The 21,888-nt window shown below is 34.6% G+C and overlaps 1 protein-coding gene across 1 annotated transcript; it reads right to left on the reverse strand.

Annotated features, from left to right (window-relative positions):
• Positions 1 to 3,286: 3,286 nt before the first annotated feature.
• On the reverse strand, positions 3,287 to 18,422 carry LOC123669266 (CKLF-like MARVEL transmembrane domain-containing protein 4). The gene is made up of 4 exons (XM_045602879.1): positions 18,329 to 18,422; positions 17,945 to 18,079; positions 17,381 to 17,647; positions 3,287 to 3,783 (listed from the first exon to the last, which is right to left on the reverse strand). The coding sequence occupies exons 2-4, from the start codon at positions 18,071 to 18,073 to the stop codon at positions 3,643 to 3,645; spliced, it is 537 nt and encodes a 178-aa protein (XP_045458835.1). The 5' UTR covers positions 18,074 to 18,079; positions 18,329 to 18,422; the 3' UTR covers positions 3,287 to 3,642.
• Between the last annotated feature and the right edge of the window lie 3,466 nt (positions 18,423 to 21,888).

Genomic DNA, 21,888 nt, shown 5'->3' on the forward strand with positions numbered 1-21,888 from the left:
TTAACCAGAACCGGTGAAACATGCCATTAATAAACCTTGTGCCTTACAATCTCTTGTCAAATCTGAGGAAAACCAATACTTAGATTTTAAGATATAAGATAATTTATTACGTATAGATTTATTTCAGTGACTACCAAGTTGTGACTTAACTGTTCTATGTTCTTTTTCCTTATATTTTTTGAAGTAAAACTTCTTTATGTACATTTGACTTGGGGAGTAAGCTGGTGAATGCGTGACGAGAGCGTTATGAAAAGTGTGATCGGGCGAGGTGAACGGAAGTTGAGAGGGAGATATAATTTTGATGGAGCTAAAGAAGTTTTACTTTAGTTGTGTGGTCTAAAGCAAACTCGTTTTTTTTTAAGATAGTAAATTAAGTAATCATTTGGTCTCACGCTGACTATTTTTTTAGCTATGTGGGATTATTGAAACTTGCTGAATTTATCGTCAGTATTTTTGAAGTGTTTATTTCTAAAGTATATAATTAATTCTTTTAATTACCTATTTAAGTTGCTAGTAAAAGCAATTCTTATTTGTTTTTGTTTTTATAAGTTGGAAATAAAACATTATTAAAAAAAAATTTGTTACATAATAGTTTTGGAGTTAAATGTATTCATCATGTTGGTCAACTGTATTTTTATAGATTTATATACCAATATTAATGATGTTAAGAAAGTTTGATATTTTAGTATTTGAGATTTTAAAAAATTTATGCCAATATTGGGCCAACATTTTTTGCTCAATTCGTTATCATTCTGAAAGAGAAAAAGGGTTACATTAAAAAAAAAGAAAGTTGGAAAGATGTAAAATAGCAATACCGTTGGTGTCTATCAAAAAATGAAAAATCTGTGAAAAAGTTTTTTATTTTATATTTCATAACATACACGGGCTCTTAGTTGCCCATGTCGTTTGCACAACATAAAATATTTGTTTTATTATTGACGTGTGTATTTTACAATTGTTTAACTACAGAGCAGCAATTCTAAAACTGTCTAGAATCGCTAGAATGGTACGTCCGTGGAACCGTTATGGCGACCCGGAATATTCAAGTTATTACTATGGCTGTATGGCTATTTGTATAGATAAAAAATAAAAGAAGTTTCCATAAAAAAAATTGTGCCAAAAAATTGCAACGGAGTTGACCGTCACTTTACTAATGACTGTCATTTTACTAATGAATTTATATAAATAATACTTACATATCACACACTAAAATTTAATAAATATACATTCTATACTTACCTGATTTTAATATATTATTAGTTATTAATAAATAAATAAAACAACAATCAATTTACGAATGGTTTTATTTTAACATTACAATAAATAATTACCTAAAAATTTGGCATGTTGCACAAGCCTGTGATATTTACATACATTTAAAAAAAAAAATCGATTTAATAAGTTATTTTATACTTGCTAAGTTTGAGCTATTAAAAGAATAATTTTTTGATACATTCTTATATAAAGAATTTGTATTGTAGTCATGGGAATAGAGGTGCCAATAATATTTAAATAAGTAAAACATTCGAAATAGTTTTAAAATTGCTTCTTGATGAGTGATATAACATCATCATGCAATAATCATTTTCCAAATAAAATGATATCCACTATGAAGACATGTTCGAATATCATGGAAAAAATACAGAACTATCATCATCCTTCGGAATAAAATATTTTTTAAATCTATTCCCCGTGAAGGCTCGGGGGCTGTAGCTATTAAATCCGGCCCTGATCTAAAATAAAAAAATCAGCTACACCCATGATTCATAATTACACCGCAAACCTTAGCCATACAAATCTTAAAAAACTATACACTTACAAACATATAAGCGTAATTAGAAGAATATATTGAACATTTGACACAAGCGTGAGCAAGTGATGCTTAGGACGGAGATTAAACCTTATCAATATCATTTATGATAACACACACCTCAGTGCATATGTGTCCAAATTTCTTACAAAAAATAATATGTATACAAGGGTATAAAACAGCATATCTTTATATATATATAGGAATATTTTTAGTAAAAAAAAAATACCAAAATGGCTGACTGACTTAAGTTGGCGCGTTTTTAGAAAATTTATAGAATAAGTGAGTTTTTGACATTATTTTCAAGTAGTCTGCATGACACAAATTCTGTCTGAATTTTTTTTTTATAGTCGATTACAGCGCATTTATTTCGTTCTCTTTGTTGATCAGACTAAGAAATTTACTATACAGATACACAAAGAAAAATATCATCAAATATTGACATATACACTTAAAAAAGAATTATATATAAATATCAATTGATAGAGATTTAAGAGAAAGTAGCATAACAATTACACAATTAAGTACATTTAGTCCAAATGACTGGCTTTAAGTAGCCTACAACTGTTTGTCAACTACTAGCTCTACATAGCTATGCTATACAAAATGACAAACCACTGGATAATTAATTTATTAAACAGGATAAGCCCATGATAAAAGTTTGTTAACAGCAATAAAAAAAAAAAACTCAATTATCTTTTTTTGGTAAAAATTGTAGTGCAAATACGAAAATAGGTGGGTTGAAGTACACTAACTGAAGAAATAGTAACACTTAAAACTAATCTTTGATTTTTTTACATAAATAAAATTTACGATTTAGCCTGTAAAATCCCACTGCTGGCCATAGGCCTCTTTCTCCGTGTAGGAGAAGGATAAATAAAATAATGTATGTAGCAAAAATAAATAAAGAAATAAGCTTAATTGGCAACATTAGTAGTATTGCTATAATAATAAAAAAAATACAGCACCAGTAAATAGCACGACATTTCTGTGAACTGTGTACTCTGGATTACGCTTTGCAGATCAATTTTATACTTGGAAAAAAAAAACATTTTGAATATTATTATTGCATTGTGACAATATTATGTTTCTTAATTTAAGCACAGTGGTATTGGTTGTTGACATATGACATACAAGACTAGATAGTATAGAAAAATATTGTGAATACTGATTGATAGTAAGTATATTATTTTACTATGAAATATATGAAGACTTCCTTAGTTCATTCAGTCAAACATAAATTATTGTAGTACACACATATAAACCTTGACGTTTTTTACACATTTGTGTTTAATATTAAAAAAAAAAAAAAACTAAAAGCAAATGACAGTCAAAAACTAGTGTTTTTTTTTAATTTGTGACAGAAATCTACTAATCCAGATAATAAATACATACGTATCCATTTCATTATTTTTTTCACTGCTTTGATATGACATGTATTGTGCTAAAAATATTTAAAACTAAAGCATTTTTTCATTAATATTTAAGACTGATTGTTTCTTTTAAACATGTGTTCACCTGTCAAAAGTCTGCCGTTATGAAACGTTTCGAAAACAGCTGATATATTTACACATCACTATTAAAATATCCTAACAATATTTCAATAAATTAATTAAAAATAATATCATACAAGCATTATTTCAGCTTCGCTTGGGTATAATTTTACATTTGCATGGTCCATACTCCTCCTGCTTAGAAAATACACTATATTAACTACCCTCAACTTCTGATTGATAGATTTAGCCTGTGATATCCCACAGCTGGGCATAGGCCTCTTTCTCCATGTAGAAGGTAACATCTATTTATTATAAATAGTTCATGTCCACGGTCGTTTAAGGCAGTGCAGGTGGCGTGGTCACATGTGTCTGTTTTGTGACCACGAATGATCCTTGGGCGATTTCGCCAGATTTAATCGCTCGCGCTTTCAGAAACGCGTCGAAGCCGTACAGAACCATCGCTAGGTAACCGAAAAACTGTAATACGAAAAGAGTTATATATAAGTATTTTATATTTTTTACATGTATATTTGTTTCGTTAATATTCTTGTAGTGTTGGAGTTGTGTTACAAACAGGTAAAAAAATCAAGTCAACAGTTGTGTTAAATAAAATAGCAGACACATAAACATGATTATTTAACAGCAGTAGAGTTTTCATCTCCACAACTATCGTTCGCACATGTTACATATTTATAAATAACATAGAAAACGATTTAATACGCGTTACTTTCTCCGTAGACACTGATTGGTTTATTACGATCGTAATTTATGTATGAACATAGTCTCTATTGTTATGCTATATATTTTCACTGTATATCATTCTTTTTTTTAACCGACTTCAAAAAAAAAGAGGAGGTTCTCAATTCGACTGCATTTTTTAAATGTATGTTACCTCACATCTTTTGACTGGGTGGACCGATTTCAATATTTTTTTTTTTTATTTTATTGAAAGGTGGTACATGTCATGTGGTCCCATTTAAATTTAAATGAGATCTGCCGAGTACTTTTTGAGTTATTTCTAATAATGCGTATTTACTAGACTATTTTTTCATCTACCTACGTTGTGTTACCGGTCGATGTGATTAAAGTCGTTTTTTCCGTTTGCAACCTAATTAGAGTTGTAATTAAGATTTAACTAACAAAGACCGTTAGTTGTAGAAAGTAGCTGTTAATTACTTTTTAAAATAATAAATTTTATAATGTATCCGTAAATCATCCTCAGTATTATAATAATGCGAAGCGAAGCTAGTACTATTAAAAATAATAATGACTGATCGCCGCGTTGGCGCAACGGTCACAGTCATGGATTGTACCTGTTGCGCTGGCGGTTGCGGGTTCGATCCCCGCACATGACAAACATTTGTATTGGTCATACAGGTGTTTGCCGTGGTCTGGGTGTTTGTGCAGTCCTTGTGGGTCTCCCCACCGTGCCTCGGAGAGCACGTTAAGCCGTCGGTCCCAGTTGTTATCATGTACACCTGATAGCGATTGTTACTCATAGTAGGGAATATATCCGCCAACCCGCATTGGAGCAGCGTGGTGGATTAAGCTCTGATCCTTCTCCTACATGGGGAAAGAAGCCTATGCCCAGTTGTGAGATATTACAGACTGAAGCGTATGACTGATATACTGTTTGATACTAGCTCATTATATGTAAATAATAAATAATAATATAAATAATCACGAATTCATCATCATCATCATCATCACTTCAGCCTAATACAGTCCACTGCAGGACATAGGCCTCCACAAGTTCGCGCCAAAAATTGAGTGAACTCATGTGTTTCAATCACAAATTCAGATATTGAATTTGCGATTGTTAGCAATTTAGATTTATATTAGTTGCGATTTTAGACGGATGAATACATACAGACAAGTATATATATTATTTGTGGTTTAAATATTAGTGTTTGTACCCTTAAGTGATTTTTTTTTCGTTGGCTGGCCCTGTCAATTATAGACCCATTTCCGTAACGTCCATACTCTGTAAGAGTATGGAACGATTACTCAATAACCGGCTCCTGGCATACCTTGAGAAGAACGATCTTCTTAGCGACCGACAGTTCTGTTTTCACCGCAATCGGTTTACGGGTGATCTTCTCGCGTATGCTACGAACATTTGAAGTGAGGTTATCGAGAAACACGGGGAAGCCATTGTGGTCTCGCATCGACATCTCGAAGGCATTTGACAGGGTCTAGCATGACAGGCTTATCAGAAAACTTCCTTCATACGGCGTACCTACTTCTCTCTGTTTGGATATCTGACATCCTGAGAGATCGATCTGTTATAACCCTGATTAGTTACCCTTATTCCCTATCCAGCACTCCTATTCTGCCTATTCAGCATTTCTATCCTTTAGCAGGTGTTATTACTTATCCGCCACAGTCAGTCTCATTCCCATCTTCCATCCGCGCTAGACGTGTGCTTTAAAAATTAATTTTGTTTCCTTTTTTTTAAAAAGACTCTCGCCTTGAGGCTCCTAACATTGGTGGCAGCGGTGGGATCTGAAAGGTCCCAGGAAAACGTCTCTTCATTTTAAAGTTTAAATAAAATTCAATATTGAATTCATATATCAAAAGTGCGCGAGTTGAACGAGTTCCAAGGACGCTAAAATTGTGTGACAACACCGATTTTGTGAAGTTTAACCCCTATCATAAATATAAATCATCAGTGTACACCTTATGTAACAAAACGCATGCAACAAGAACCTGTGACCTATCGACGCAATAACTGATAACCGGTCGACGCAACGCTCGGAAGAAATACGATACGCAAGACGACGCGTGGGACGAACGGAAATGAATCGCATCGCTATCGCTCTAGCTGCATTACTGTAAGTCGAATTCATTTTTGTAATTTGGTCATTGCGAGTCATTTTAATCATCAACTGCTTATAATAATTATTGTTAATTATAATATAAGGACATTTCTGTACATATTATGAAAATAAAAATGGCAACCAGCAGAGCTCCGAGCCCAAAATTAGAAAATCCAGATATATATTTAACAACTGAACAGGACGGTGCTACTTCTACTCCTCCTTTAGAATCACTTCCATCTGGACCTATTACTAGGTCCAAGAAAAAAATTGCTACCGGAACTAAGATAGAATTAGATCTTTCAACTTTATTAAAATTCATAAAACCATACGATGGTTCCAGGGAAACCTTAAACTCGTTTCTGGTAAACTGTAGTAACGCCTATGACCTAGCCACAGAACCCCAAAAAGATATATTATTTAAATATATACTTTGCCAATTACAAGGTAAAGCCCAAGTAGCTTGTTCGATTAAAGAATTTTTAAATTGGCCACAACTCAAAGAATTCTTAAAAACACAATTCAGCGAGCGGAAACACTACGCTCATTTATTGACAGACCTTCAAGAGTGCAAACAGCACCCAAATGAACCTGTTAGCCAGTACGCGTTGAGGGTTGAAACTTGTTTATCGCAACTCCTCACCGAAATATCAATTAGTCACGGTCACAAAAGTAGAGAAATGATAGGGAGAACAGCAGCCATGAAAGAATTGGCACTTCATCATTTTCAAATGGGATTAACACCACGTATCTCAAACATAATCCGGTGCAAATCCCCAAAAACTCTTAATGAGGCTGTTAATATAGCAATTTCAGAGGAAAAAATTCAACAATTTCTTTACAAAAATTCTCAGTCTAGCGCGAGATTAGAAAAACCAAGAATTATTAAGTCTAATTTTAATCAAAATTCGAATAATCAACAAAATTATAAATTCAATCGCAACTTTCCAAGCCAATCAATTTCAAAATCACCTAATAATTATTATAATAATCATAATCAAGCCCCGATCAATGGCTCAGAAATATTCTGTAGATACTGCAAAACACCTGGTCACATCCTAGAACAATGTCGCAAACGACAATATAACAATGAACGGTCTAAATTCAATTCAAATAATTCTAGGACGCAACACCGTGTTCATTTACTGACTGATAACCCCGATGAGGGTACAAGTCATCCAGCAAGTCCAGCTAGTCCCACAGAGGGCTACGACACCGTAGATTTTAACTCAAAAAACGAGTAAATGTCTCGTCCCGGTATCGTGCGGGACCTAGTCGAACACAAACCGATACCCTCATTCATGATACTAACTCTAAATCGAATAATTATAATTACCGATCCCCGACTCCGATACATGGAAGTCAAAATTCTCAAATCCAACATAATTCTAAGCCCGCGTCGTTACATGACCAACAGGCTAATATTGTTTCTGAGCCCAATCACAAACAGGGTAACCAGCCCCAACCTTATAGAGGCTATAATAATACTAAATCCAATATTTTTGAAATCACTAATGACCCAAGCATTATGCTCCTACCACATGTAATCGTGGAATCCTTAGTATCCGACATTCCTCTTTCCCTACTTATCGACTCAGGATCTTCTGTAAGCTTAATTAAACATTCATGTCTGCAAAATCATCCTAAACTTATAAAAGAAACTATCCAACTTAAGGGAATCGACTCATCAGGAAATCCTATCCTGACACGGGGTCATTTTCAGTTAAAATTAAAAATAGCTAAATCAAACGTTTCTTACAAATTTCATGTTATTGATAAAATTCATTTACCCTATGATGGCATCATTGGTTCCGACATGCTCAACGCGCTTAATTGTAGTATAGATTATAATAAAGATATACTTAAAATCGGGAAGGCGGCGTTAAAATTACACTTCAATGATCCTGCCTATGTCATCCCTCCTAGAACTGAGCAAATTATCGAATGCTCCGTTTCAAATCCGGAATTAAAGGAAGGATTAGTCCTCGATCAAAAAATCTCCGATTCATTATTAATAGCCAATTGCGTAGTTCGGGTTAAAGAAAATAATAGAATAAATTTATCCGTAGTTAACACCTCCGAGAATGAAATTACCTTAAAGTCTAATTTAAATCTAAAATTGATCCCTATTGAGCCTTACGAATTCAACGGGTATCAATCCGCGACCGTTAACCATATAAATGCTTATTCTAATGTTACTAAACGTACAGAAGAAGTTCTAAAACAGCTTCGCGTCTCTCACCTTAATGAAGAAGAAAAGGGTGCCCTTATGCAACTATGTTCCGATTATTCCGACATTTTCCATTTACCGGGCGAAAACCTAACATATACAAATGCATTAAAACATGACATAAAAACAACCACAGACGTCCCAATTCATACCAAAACTTACCGGTTTCCTGAAGTGCATAAAACTGAAGTCCGTGATCAAATTAATAAAATGTTAGATCAAAATATCATTGAACCATCGAATTCACCCTGGTCTTCCCCAATATGGGTTGTACCCAAAAAGTTAGATGCGTCTAATATCCAAAAATGGAGAGTTGTTATAGACTATAGGAAATTAAACGATATAACAATTGGCGACACTTATCCAATTCCCCAAATTACAGAAATTCTTGATCAATTAGGCCAGAGTACTTACTTCTCTACATTAGATCTCGCATCCGGCTTTCATCAGATCCTATTAAATGAAGACGACAAATCCAAAACAGCGTTCACTGTCCCCGAAGGCCACTTTCAATTTCTCCGTATGCCGTTTGGCTTAAAAAATGCACCCTCAACTTTTCAGAGGTTGATGAATTCTGCTCTCTCCGGACTACAAGGTATACGTTGCTTTATATACCTTGATGACGTCATTTGCTATTCTCACGACATAAGAACACATATACAAAATTTGGAATTGATCTTCCAGAGAATGCGAAAATTTAATCTTAAGTTGCAACCCGACAAGTGCGAGTTCTTACGTCGAGAAGTCGCCTATCTTGGCCATGTCATTTCTGCCGACGGCGTCAGGCCGAACCCAGATAAAATCAAGGCTGTCCTCCAATTTCCCACTCCACAGAATCCTAAAGATATCAAATCGTTTCTCGGACTAGTATCTTACTATACACGGTTCATACCCGATTTCTCGAAAACCGCTAAACCCTTAACCAGTCTCCTGAAGAAAGATCAGCCTTTTGTTTGGCAAAACCAACAGCAAATAGCATTAGAAACCCTAAAAAATAAACTCATTTCAGCTCCTGTTCTTTGTTACCCTGATTTCACTAAACCTTTTACAGTCACAACGGATGCATCAAACTATGCCCTCGGAGCTGTTCTTTCCCAGGGTCCCTATGGACAAGAACGACCAATCGCCTACGCTTCCCGAACTCTAAATAAAAGCGAAAGCAACTACAGTACCACAGAGAAAGAATTACTAGCTATTTTATTCGGATGCAAAACTTTCAGACCGTACCTCTACGGTCAAAGATTTAAAATTGTTACTGATCATCGCCCTTTAAAATGGCTTTTTAATCATAAAGACCCCTCAAGTAAATTACAAAGATGGCGTCTCAAGCTCGAAGAGTTTGACTACGAAATAGTCTATAGGAAGGGCAAGCTTAATTCAGCAGCAGACGCTTTATCTCGGTATCCCGTTAATCCTATATATCCAGAAATCGAGAACCCATTACCATCAAATGGCGATCCAACACTTCTACCAGAACTTTCTATTGGCGATAACGAGCTAAATGAATGGGCCAATGAGAATCCGTTACCATTAATTAATGACCCTACACCTTTACCAGAACCACCCATGGGCAATAATGACCTTGCTGAATGGGCTGAAGTAACATTTAGCCCTTTAGATGAAAGAAATTTGGATTTCGTACCATTAACTCCTCCTATTGCTATTGAAAAAGCAACCACGCCCATTAAACCGAATCCAAACCCGATTATTGATCCCCAACCGTCGACCAGCTGGCAGGCACCATCTATACCTAATATTTCTACCTCTGAACCAGATTATCAAATACCAGAAATGTTGTCAATACCAACCAACGAAACAAATCTTGAATTAAATCCAGAACCTCAATCTTTAATTACGGAAGAAGCATCTCTTCCCATGGCCGAAAACCTCGGACCTTCTTTAACCCATGAAACCTTACCAATACCTTCAAATGAGGCAGGAAGTTCTGTCGCACCACAAGCATCTCTACACTTACCTGATGAAACATATAACAATTTCTTAAAATCACCTACGAAATCCTTTAACACACAAATAATAGAACACAATAATAGCCTGCTTAAGAGCACCCAAAAATTGATTATAATACCTACCTCAGTAGACATGGATGAGTCTATGCCCTACGTCCAAGAAATAATTAATAACTGTCCAGAACCTACCCGCAGCGAATTTTTGAAATTAGAAAGAAGTCCCTTTACCTGCTTACCTTTAGAATATGAAACCAAAACTTACCTCTTCGCGTTTACGAAAGTTCACTACTTCGATGATCATTCATACCCAGATATATTTAAAACCTTAAAATATTTACGAGATGAGATAATGATAACTTATCCAACTGAAAATGACATATGTATATCTGACTTCAAAAATCCCTTTGATAGACATTCCTTCGTAAAAATTTATAACATGTTAGGCTACCTGTTTGATGGAACTAATATTAGAATTCATATATACCATGATCAAATAATATATCCAACCTTGAACGAAATCCCAAAAATCCTTAAGGAGAACCACGACATACCTATTGCCGGTCATCTTGGAACCAACAGGATGCTTAACCGCATTAAAGAGCGATATTTCTGGAAAAACATGCGAACCGACATTGAATCCTATATCAAAAAATGCCAATCTTGTCAATCTAATAAAGCCCTACGCAAGATAAATCGAGCACCGATGGTTATAACATCTACCTCAACTTCCCCATTCGAAAGATTATCCATAGACATTGTGGGACCTCTTCCTGAATCCGGAACAGCTAAATTAAAATTCATCTTAACTATGCAGGACGACCTAACAAAATTTAGTTTAGCATACCCAATCCGCAGTATCACCGCCGAAGAGACAAGCGAGTGCCTTTTACACTTTGTGTCTCTGTTTGGCATACCTAAACACATACTTACTGATCAAGGGACAAATTTCACTGCAGAGTTATTCCAAACAACGTGTCAATTTCTGAAAATCAAACACTTATTTTCCTCACCATATCATCCACAAACCCAAGGTGCGTTAGAAAGATCGCATTCTACCCTAAAGGAGTACCTCAAATCGTATATAAATGACAACCAGGACAACTGGCCTCGGTATGTTTACACAGCCATGTTAGCATATAATACAGCCGTCCGTCCATTCAACTACTCATTACTCCCCATACGAATTATTGTTCGGACATAAACCGCATATTCCAACATCCGTCTACGAGGAATCATCTACAGCTACATACCCCGAATACGTTAGAATGCTACAACATCGCCTAAAATTCACCCGCGACAAAGCATTAGAGTTTATACACAAATCCAAAACGACATCTAAAGAATACTACGACACTCGCACTCGCCCTGTAGAATATAAAGTTGGCGATTACGTTTTACTCAAAAATCATCTAAGGCTACGTAAAGCCTTATCTCCAGTATGGAAAGGGCCATTCAAAGTAGTAAAAATACATGGTGACCACACGCTTTCACTACTCATTAACAGACGCCATGTCAAACACCATTATGATGAAGTTAAACACGCTGAAATCGAGGATACATCTCATTCTGGAAAATAAAATATTATAATTAAGATCATTTTATTCTATAACATAATATTTACAAATTTATCTTTCCTTACAGCACGATGGCTAATTCTCTTCAAGAGTATACCCGTCCAATCAAGTCTGGACCAGGCATTTACTTTGATCCAATCGGGAAACTTAAGATTAACGTCGGTCATCTAGATATCGTTACCGCTTACGATATGTCTTATATTGAACCGCATATGAAAAATATTAATTCTATCTTAGGTACGGTACGATTTTTATGTAGTCAGATCCAGATGGAAATAATAACAAACCTAGAATGTCATAACACCTTAGAACCACTAAGTGTAAAATACAACGATATTGTATCAGCATATTCCTCTATTTCACATTTAATTGGTAGTAAAAGATTTAAGAGAGCCTGGATAGGTGCCGTAGGAACTTTATCAAAAACTATATTTGGCACTTTGAACGAAGATGACGCAATAAAATATGATAACGCAATACAAAATGTCCAAGATAACGAAAAAAGACTAATTTCATTGATAAAAGAAAGTATCTTGGTCACAACTACAACCTTGTCCAAATTTAACGATACTCTCCATAAAATAAAAATCAATGAAGCTAGCCTTGATGAAGCCGTTAACAACCTCTCTTTAAAACTTAAAAATATCTCCAAAATTTCTGTTGAATTAAATTACAAATCGAATATAGATTCAATCTTGACTAGTTTAGAAGCATCCTTGCTTACATTGTCGTTTCAAATGGAGGATATAACAAATGCTATCTTGTTCAGCAGTCACAATACTTTGCATCCCGCTATATTACCTCCGAAACAACTATATAAAGAACTTGTCGACAACTATAGATATTTACCAACTAATGTTAAATTACCGATAAGTTTAGAGTTAAGGAATATCCATATACTATTAAATGTATCTAGTATAGCTTGCTATAGTCTAAATGATAAGATAATATTTGTATTAAGATTACCATTAGTTTCCCCAAGGGAATATGAATTATTTCATAGTATAGCATTACCCACTCCACACGACTATGTAAACCCTAATACCTTTAGTCTTATAAGACCTAGTAATAAGTTTATCGCAATGACCAAAGATAAGACAGAATACTGTAATCTGGAATCACTTACGGATTGCCAAGCGATTAGCGCAAATGAGTACATCTGCTATATAATGAGTGTTTTTCCCACAAGTGCTCATCCGAATTGTGAAAGTGAGTTATTGTCAAAAGTGATCAATGTTCTACCCGTGCAGTGCCAAACCGATTTTCTTAGTGGAATACTAGACATTTGGATGCCCATCTCAGACAATAACTGGATATACATACAATCCCAGAACAATAAAGTGTATATGGACTGTATTAATCAGAAAATTCTGGAATTAGACGTAGTCGGTACTGGTGTTTTGAAGGTACCACAAAATTGTGTCGCGTCTTGTAAAACTACAAAATTAGTTCCTAGATTTAGTGGTTTAAGATTAAATATAAGTGTTCCTCGTCCTAATTTTAATTTAATAAAAGATCCTTGTTGTATCGTAGATAAGTTCCAAAATGAGATAAGTAATGAGCCCCCTATTCAACTTCAAAATATTGATTTAGATATCTTTACTTCAGAAACTAGCTTAAGGTTAAAATCTATGTCGAAGGAAGCTGATAAAATTGTTAACCAGCACCAAATTATAAAATACGGGACTCACTACTCAATAGCTATAATGTTAATATTTTCCTTAATTTGTATTTACTGTATGTTCAAAATTTTTGTATGTATTAAATCGCAACGTCTTTCCTATCGCTTCCCTAACGTCTCCAAACCAACCCAAGAGCAAGACATAACCCCTAATCCCGTTAATCCTGATAGGAATCCCAAATCCTCGGTAGAAGATCCTTCCCATATTAAACCTGTCAAACTCTCTTCGGGTGAAATTCCTTCACCAAGCATTAGAGTCAGGGTGTGACCTTGCATTTCCTAAACTTCAGGCCCCTGAAGTTTATTCTACCCCGGGGAGGTGTTATAACCCGGATTAGTTACCCTTATTCCCTATCCAGCACTCCTATTCTGCCTATTCAGCATTTCTATCCTTTAGCAGGTGTTATTACTTATCCGCCACAGTCAGTCTCATTCCCATCTTCCATCCGCGCTAGACGTGTGCTTTAAAAATTAATTTTGTTTCCTTTTTTTAAAAAGACTCTCGCCTTGAGGCTCCTAACAGATCGATCCGCGTAGTCATAGACGGTTGCGAGTCCGATCGTTTGGCCATCAATGCCCCAATCATGCCCCATCAAGGTCCCTCAGGGGTCTGTACTGTCGGCAACGCTATTCTTGCTGCACATCAACGAGCTGGACCCGGGCCCTTTGGGTATGCAGATGACAGCACCGTTAAGCGTTACGTATCCGACGCACGAGCGAGTGGGTCTGAGATCCAGTCGATGAAAGAAGCCATGATTTAGCGTCTGAACTTGTCCCTTAAAGCTGTAGCTGATTGGGGTGACGCAAACCTGGTCAAGCTCAACGCCACTAAGACCCAGGCGTGTCTTTTTTCAGAAAAGCGGAGTCCTTTCCATCTGACTCCCTCTTTCCGAGGTGTGGCCGTGCCCATAACCGGCCACCTGGAGCTTCTTGGCGTTACTTTGTCATCCACCCTCAATTTTGGCTCATACATAGAGGCAAAGGCTCAAACAGCTGCCAGAAAACTGGGCGTCCTCTCGAAGGTGAGACAGTACTTCACTCCGGAACAGCTTCTAAATTTATATCAAGCGCAAGTTCGTCATGCATGGAGTACTGCTGTCATCTTTGGGATGGCTCAGCCAAGTACCAGCTGGAGCTTCTTGATTCAATTGAGAGACGAGCCAGGGAGCTCATCGGTGGTGATGCATTGGTCGCCGCAAAACTGCAAAGTTTGCATCGTCGGCGTAGGGTCACCAGCCTGTCGGTTTTTTATCGAATACACTTCGGAGAGTATGCGCAGGAACTCCATTACCTGATTCCCCCCTCCCCCTTCCATCATCGTACAACCAGACGCTCTGCGTTACGCCACCCTTATATGGCTTACGTTCCCCCTATATGCACTAAGCGATTCGCTAGTACATTCTTGATCCGTACGGTCAAAGAATGGAACTCTCTACCAGCGTCTGTATTTCCGGAAAACTATAACTGGGGATCTCTAAGTCGCGAGTGAATAGGTTACTTCTAGGTAAGCGTGCTCCATCTTAGACCGCATTTTCACTTATCATCAGGTGAAATAGTGGTCAACCGCAAGCCTATAAAAAAAATATTCCTAAGATTTATCAAGGTAGTCTTAAGAATTTATTTTAAAAAATTGAATTATAAAGTTATATGAGTATATAAAATCGTCATTATGTACTTCGATGCGGTTACATCACTCCTATTGTTTTCAATGCTTACAGGCGTCTTACAACATCACTGTTCAATTATTCGCAGTATTTAATGACTAGGTATATAACGCGAATGAGGTGTACATATACTCTATATATATAATGAAGTAAATATATATTTATAGTTTTAGATAATGACTCATGAGAGTTCGCTCGAATTGATAATATTATATGTAATATATGTTACACGAAAATAGTATATTTTGGCGATGCGTCAATCCAACCAGATTTTTAAATCTTATTTTGGGTGGGAAAAAACGTATATTTTTCTGATAAAGCTTAGCATTCGTGTCACAGTCATAAATAATACACTGCTACACAATGGAAATGATTCATTGTGTTATCTTATTGTTTAAATAAATAAAAAATATGTTTTTCGTAGCTAGCAAAGGTTCATAACCTGTCATTTGAATAGAGTATCTTAAATATCAGTGGCGAACGAATTAAAAAAGCAAAGTACTGCAACTGTCGTAAATAGCTTTTATTTACGACATTTGCAGTAGGTACAGACAATGCTTGGGCGCGAGCGGTAAAATTTGTAGCTTTAATTTGTCTGTGTAGCAGATGTAAACAATGCCTGTTATACCTACAGGTCTTAATTAGCAGCGGTTGAAATACAACATGAATCGTAAGTCGTAACGCCACACGTAAGTCTCTACTTGAAAATCAGGGCTGTTACTACTAATAAAAGTGTATGACATAATTTGCTTTTTAACATTAATCATTCATTCATCATCATTGGCCTTAGTCCGTCTATTGCAGACGATTTAGACGGTGTCAGACAGACACCGTGTCGCCTAGGACACTCTTCAGGAAAACGCAGAGTTGCCTAAGCTCTGCGCCACCCTCTCGACCTCACTGGCTAGGGCCCACAGGAACGACGAGTCGATACGTGTGGAGCCAGTTCGGCTGCAAGAGTCTTTCGCATTTTAGAGCTGTGCCACGAATGCTTGACGAAGACCCCATTCCGGGTTTGAAATGAAGTTTTCTTTCTCCAGGACCCTGATGATTTTCGAGCCAGGTTTATCCCTCGGTCGCCTTTTACGACCCTCACGGGAAGAAAGGGGGTGGTGCTATTCTACTTAGCCGATACCACACGGCAAACACAACATTTTTAACATTATTTACGTAAGAAAAATGACGAGGCTCTAAATTAAATGTTTTTTTTTTTTAATTTTTTTTTATGGGTCATAACTCATAACTGTTCACTGGGGCCGCGTTCTACTAAGCGTCCGCAACGCTCGCGGCGCCCATACTATCGTTTCACCTAAGGCTCGTAGTCGTCGCGAGCGTTTGCTTGACGTCATAGAAGACGTCACTGTTCGCGCCCACAAAACATAAGCGAGTCAAAGTTGGCTTTCATCGAAACACGGCGGGAATTTTAAAAAAGCAACTGTCGATTGATGGCATTGTGGGCCTTAAGTGGAACGCGGCCGGGGTCTACCGATTCCAATGTATTTTTTTTTTCAATCGAACACTGTTGCTGTTCAATTTAAATTTAATCTTTGTATGACAAGTAGCTTATCAGTTATATCTAATAACATACTATACTTTGTTACTTGTCGATGTAATTTGGAGTTAGTTTTTATTTCGTTTGCGACCAAACACAATTATCATTTTCAATAACTATGCAAGGTCAGGATTATAACTAAAAGTACATGGCTGTGTGTTTAAATAAATATTATACATATGCAATGATGCAACATACATTTATGTAAAATACCAATTTATTTTAATGATAATAAAAAATATTATTATATTATTAGCTTTATGTTTCTATATAAATTTTGTATTTGTGAAAGTATTTTAGCTGTTGTTCCTCCTCAAAAATAAATAAATAAATATAGATTATAGCTATGTATGAGACTGAAAATATTTAAATGAATGTCGTTTCTTATTTTAAAATTAATGATACAAGTAAAATAATTCTTTTCAGACATTTCAATTAATTACTTTTTATAAACATAAAAATTTAAAAACATAAAAAATATATTTAGAAAAGATTACTGATTTCAGTTTTTGTAATTAGTCATAATATAATAATGTAATATAAAATTTATGTTTCCAAAATAAAAATAAATAAATTTTCAAACTCACCCCGGCAGCTGAATACGCAGCAGAACCGAAAGCCACAACAATCGTGGAAGCAATCAAGTACAAAAACGTAACCACTCCACAGCCGAGCATTTCCACCTTCAGCCACATGAAGTTATGGTACTTCTCCACAAAATGTACCAGATACAGAAGCAGTAGTATACCACTGAACCAGAGAGAGCCCAGAGCCACCACGTTGAAGTAGACACCATGGCTGTTAGACCAGAACGCTGACGATTGTATGCAAATGAACCCAAGGAGGTTGAGGACCTGTAAAGTACAAAACAATTTGATTAATTAGATTTGATTTCCATTTTAGAGCTGCGTATATAAGTTATATAACAGACTGCTATACCTGGTACTGATAAAACAATCAGCATCTTATGTGTCAGATAAATTTTATTATTTATATATCAGTTAACTTTTGCCTATATTACAGACTTTAAGTTAGCTTAGGAACAGACAAAACAGACAATTTTATAGAAAATACATAATTTCTTAATTATCAAAATAAATTCATAATGGTTAAAAAATGTTGCTATTTAATAACATTTAAGCATTACTTACAATAACGGCAGCTTTAACCATCCCTGGAGTGGTTTTTAGGTAACTTGGATCAAAACGGAGGTCTGTACGGAATATCACATTAGTAGACCCCATGTTCTGAGGTTGTTGAGGGCTTTGAGGTGACGCCATGGCTCACTGATCACATCAAAATTGTAGCAAGTTTTCAATAAAAAGGAAATAATATATATTATTATACTGTATGTTGAAGTTGATAAAAAAAAATGTTATCTAATTGTTTTTGAGAAATACAGATCTTTGAAACAAAATTATCACTTACATTTCTCTAAAAACATAGGATATTATTATTTTATCTTATTAAAATTAAGGAAATTATAATTAAATATACTTTTTGAGCAGTAAATTTATGTGTATAACAATGCGTACAGTTATTAGTTAAACTGATTTCGACGTTCGCTCCGCAAGGAAATAATTTGAGATAACAATGTCGTCACCGCTTCTCCTTGACACTATATTACGAACCAATACTAAAATGTGTTAAATGCATCACTGACTCATATATTTAAATAGCAACCCGTGATTACTTTATTGTTTACTAAAAGCCAACGCGAAGATTAGCCCATTATGTTCACTAAATATTAAGTTCTTTTAACTTTCATATGAATTTATGTTTTTATTAACTCACGGTTTGTATTTATTAACACACAATATTATTTTAATCTATTAAGCGGTGCAGGTGGTATACAATAAATTCCAAAGAGTGTTGATGAATTTTAGCGAAGTACATCTTCAATGAATAGGTACTGTACACTGTCAACCAGTTTATGTGTATAATCTATGCTGTCAACTGTCAAAAACACAGCGTATACAACTGTTAACTGTCAAATGACATAATTATAGACGATTCAACTTACGTATTAGCAAATAATATTTATTTAGTACACCAAAAATAACCCATAAAATAACCAGATAAAAAAGTAGCTTTTAGATGGAATCTATACTAATATTATAAAGTTGAAGAGTTTGTTTGTTTGTTTGACCGCACTAATCTTAGGAACTACTGGTCCGATTTGAAAAATTCTTTCAGTGTTAGATTGCCCATTTATCAAGGAAGGCTATAAGCTATATCATCACGCTAAGACCAATAGGAGCGGAGCACAAATGAAGAATGTTTTAAAATCTGGTTGTTTTTTCTTTTTGAAAGCTTCCCCCAGTTAGCCCAAAGAACCCACCACGCGGACGAAGTCGCAGGAGGAAGCTAGTATGGAATATGACCGTATTTTTAATTATTTATAGATTTTACATTTAGTGCAAATAAAAAACAACTTCCGAAAAGCTTACGTTTTGTAGTTTTGTACTTCAAAATTAAAAATATTTGTGAAACTGAGCGCTTTTGCTTAAAATCATTAGTTTGTTCAAAGCCTAACTAAAAAATAAAAATAACTAATTGATATTTTTACACTATATATATTACACTATAAATTTAACGACAACAACAAGTTATTAATTAAAGATTAATTGGACACATAAAACATCCAACTATCTATATTTTTGTGGTGGTGGTGGTGGTGGTGGGTGGAATTGTGTCATTCAGTAAATGATGTCAAAATTGACATTCCATCAAGTTCGTCATTAATAATTTGATATCATGAATTCATAATTTACAAACTTTAAATAATATTGTATGTTTCGTATCATATATTATTTATTTTTTGATTTGTGTCTAAGGAAAAGTGTTGTGAACTAAAGTTTAATTTGTCGAAAGAAAATTCGGTAAGCAATATATTTAATTCTTACATTCGTGTAAAATATCACTGGAGACACTAGTCTATTCTATTGCTCAATAATCGCTATTTTAGGAGGTGACGATTTATATATTCTGTAACTATTGGCAGGAAAATTTATTCATATTCTAATGTGGTTATAAAATTATAATTTTTTTTTTATGTCCATTAATTGTTTAGCAGTTTCGCGCGGTTTCGCCCGCGTCCGAATTAAACATTTCTAATCGTTAATACATATTTTTAACAAAAAAAAAAAAAAAAAAAAAAAAAACGAAGTATTATCGTACATCAATTATTTTTATTTTAAATTATTTGATGCACACAATAATTTCTTGTTTAAATTGTGAAAAAAATAGTGAAAATTATTTTTAAAATATTTTTTGTTGTATCAATAATCAATACTCATTGAAATTTTGTGTATTTTGATAATTGTGATAAGCTATCACAGGGCTGTGATAAGCACGATTTACGTGCATTAGTCATAATAATTCATGCTTTTTTATCAGTATTGATTTTTTTTAACAGATGTGGTAATTAAATAGTTATTCACACGACTGATAATTCGTTCAAAAATACTAAAGCTTAAAATGTTAAAAATTTAAAGTAATTTCTTTTAATATTATCCTTTTTATTGTGATAGTGCCCAGTGGTTTCACACGTGTTGATTTGATGAAAAAATTGTCTATAGCCTTGCTTGTTGAATGGGTTATTCAACACAAGAATTTTTCAATTCAGACCAGCAGTTCCTGAAATTAGTGACCTTAGACAAACAAACAAATAAACAAACTTTCTAGTTATAACAGAAGTTATAACTAGAAGTTTAGAAGTTAAATAAGTTATAAAGTTTATAATATTAGTGTAGGTAGGCAAACCACATACATCGTTTAATGATATAGTGTAGAATCAGGGTCATTTGTTGGAACGAAGTTCCTACAACGTACAACAACAACTACAACGTTCCCACGGCAGGCTTGACATTTAGCTGGGCGACCGTACTGAAAAAAATGTGATACTAAAACTAAGAAAAATATATAACGGAAGTGACGTAATATCAGTCACACGACTGTATAATAGGATATTTGTAAAACTAAAATATTAGTAGTAAATTTTTTAAAATTATTTATGTAATTTTATACTGTCGACAAAAAAATATAAAGCCATATGTTTTTTTTTATATCACTTAATAGTTTGAATTATTAATATGGTATTTGTTATTTTCTAAAATACTAAATTTCCTAAAAACTTTTATGTACTTAATTAAAAACCAATCAACAAAATTAAAAAAAATAAAATCAAGAACTAGAAAATATATATAAAATTCAACATTTCTTTTTCAAATTGTGTTGCTTCTATACTATCCGAAGGAACTTCATTCCTACCTGGTGTCCCATGACACCACATGATTTTTGTTCTTCATAAATGGCTTCAGCCTGTAATATTCTAGTGCTGGGCATAGGTCTCTTTCCCCATGTGGGAGAGGAATCAGAGCCTAATCAACCACGCTGCTCCAATGCGAGTTGGCAAGTCTTCATAATAATGTTCTAAATAAAATTCAAGAAATTACTATATTGCAATGTCATAGCTTCCGTGCTAATATATTATGATAATATCTTAACCTATTATTTAAGTTAGAGAAGGCATTTTTATACATGTACACATCTGCTCTCTCTCTCTCTGCTTCTGTAACTGCTGTAGCATAAATAAGATATAATGAAACCTTAAACTATTTAATTGTTTTGTGAAAGTTTTAATATATATGTATATAGATGGAGAGAAATAAACACTAATGTATGCAATTGTTTTTTTAACCGACTTCCAAAAAAGGAGGAGGTTCTCAATTCGACTGTATTTTTTTTTTTTTTTTTATGTATGTTACATCAGAACTTTTGACCGGGTAGACCGATTTTGACAAATTTTGTTTCAATCGAAAGGTGGTGTGTGCCAATTGGTCCCATTTAAATTTATTTGAGATCTAACAACTACTTTTCGAGTTATATCTAATAATGCGTTTTTACTTGACGCTTTTTTCGTCGACCTACGTTGTATTATACCGCATAACTTTCTACTGGATATACCGATTTTGATAATTCTTTTTTTGTTGGAAAGGGGATATACCTAGTTTAGTACCGTGATAAGGAAACTAGGATCTGATGATAGGATCCTAGAGAAATCGAGGGAAACTCTCGAAAATCCGTAATAACT

The sequence above is a fragment of the Melitaea cinxia genome, chromosome 3 (assembly GCF_905220565.1).
Source record: "Melitaea cinxia chromosome 3, ilMelCinx1.1, whole genome shotgun sequence".
NCBI lineage: Eukaryota > Metazoa > Arthropoda > Insecta > Lepidoptera > Nymphalidae > Melitaea > Melitaea cinxia.

Excerpts from the sequence above, each read along its gene's own strand:
- LOC123669266 (XM_045602879.1), bottom strand. The coding sequence starts at position 18,073 with ATGGCGTCACCTCAAAGCCCTCAACAACCTCAGAACATGGGGTCTACT. Across the intron at positions 17,648-17,944 it reads TGGTTAAAGCTGCCGTTATT|GTCCTCAACCTCCTTGGGTT; the intron begins GTAAGTAATGCT and ends TGTACTTTACAG. Across the intron at positions 3,784-17,380 it reads CTGCGTATTCAGCTGCCGGG|TTTTTCGGTTACCTAGCGAT; the intron begins GTGAGTTTGAAA and ends TTCGTATTACAG.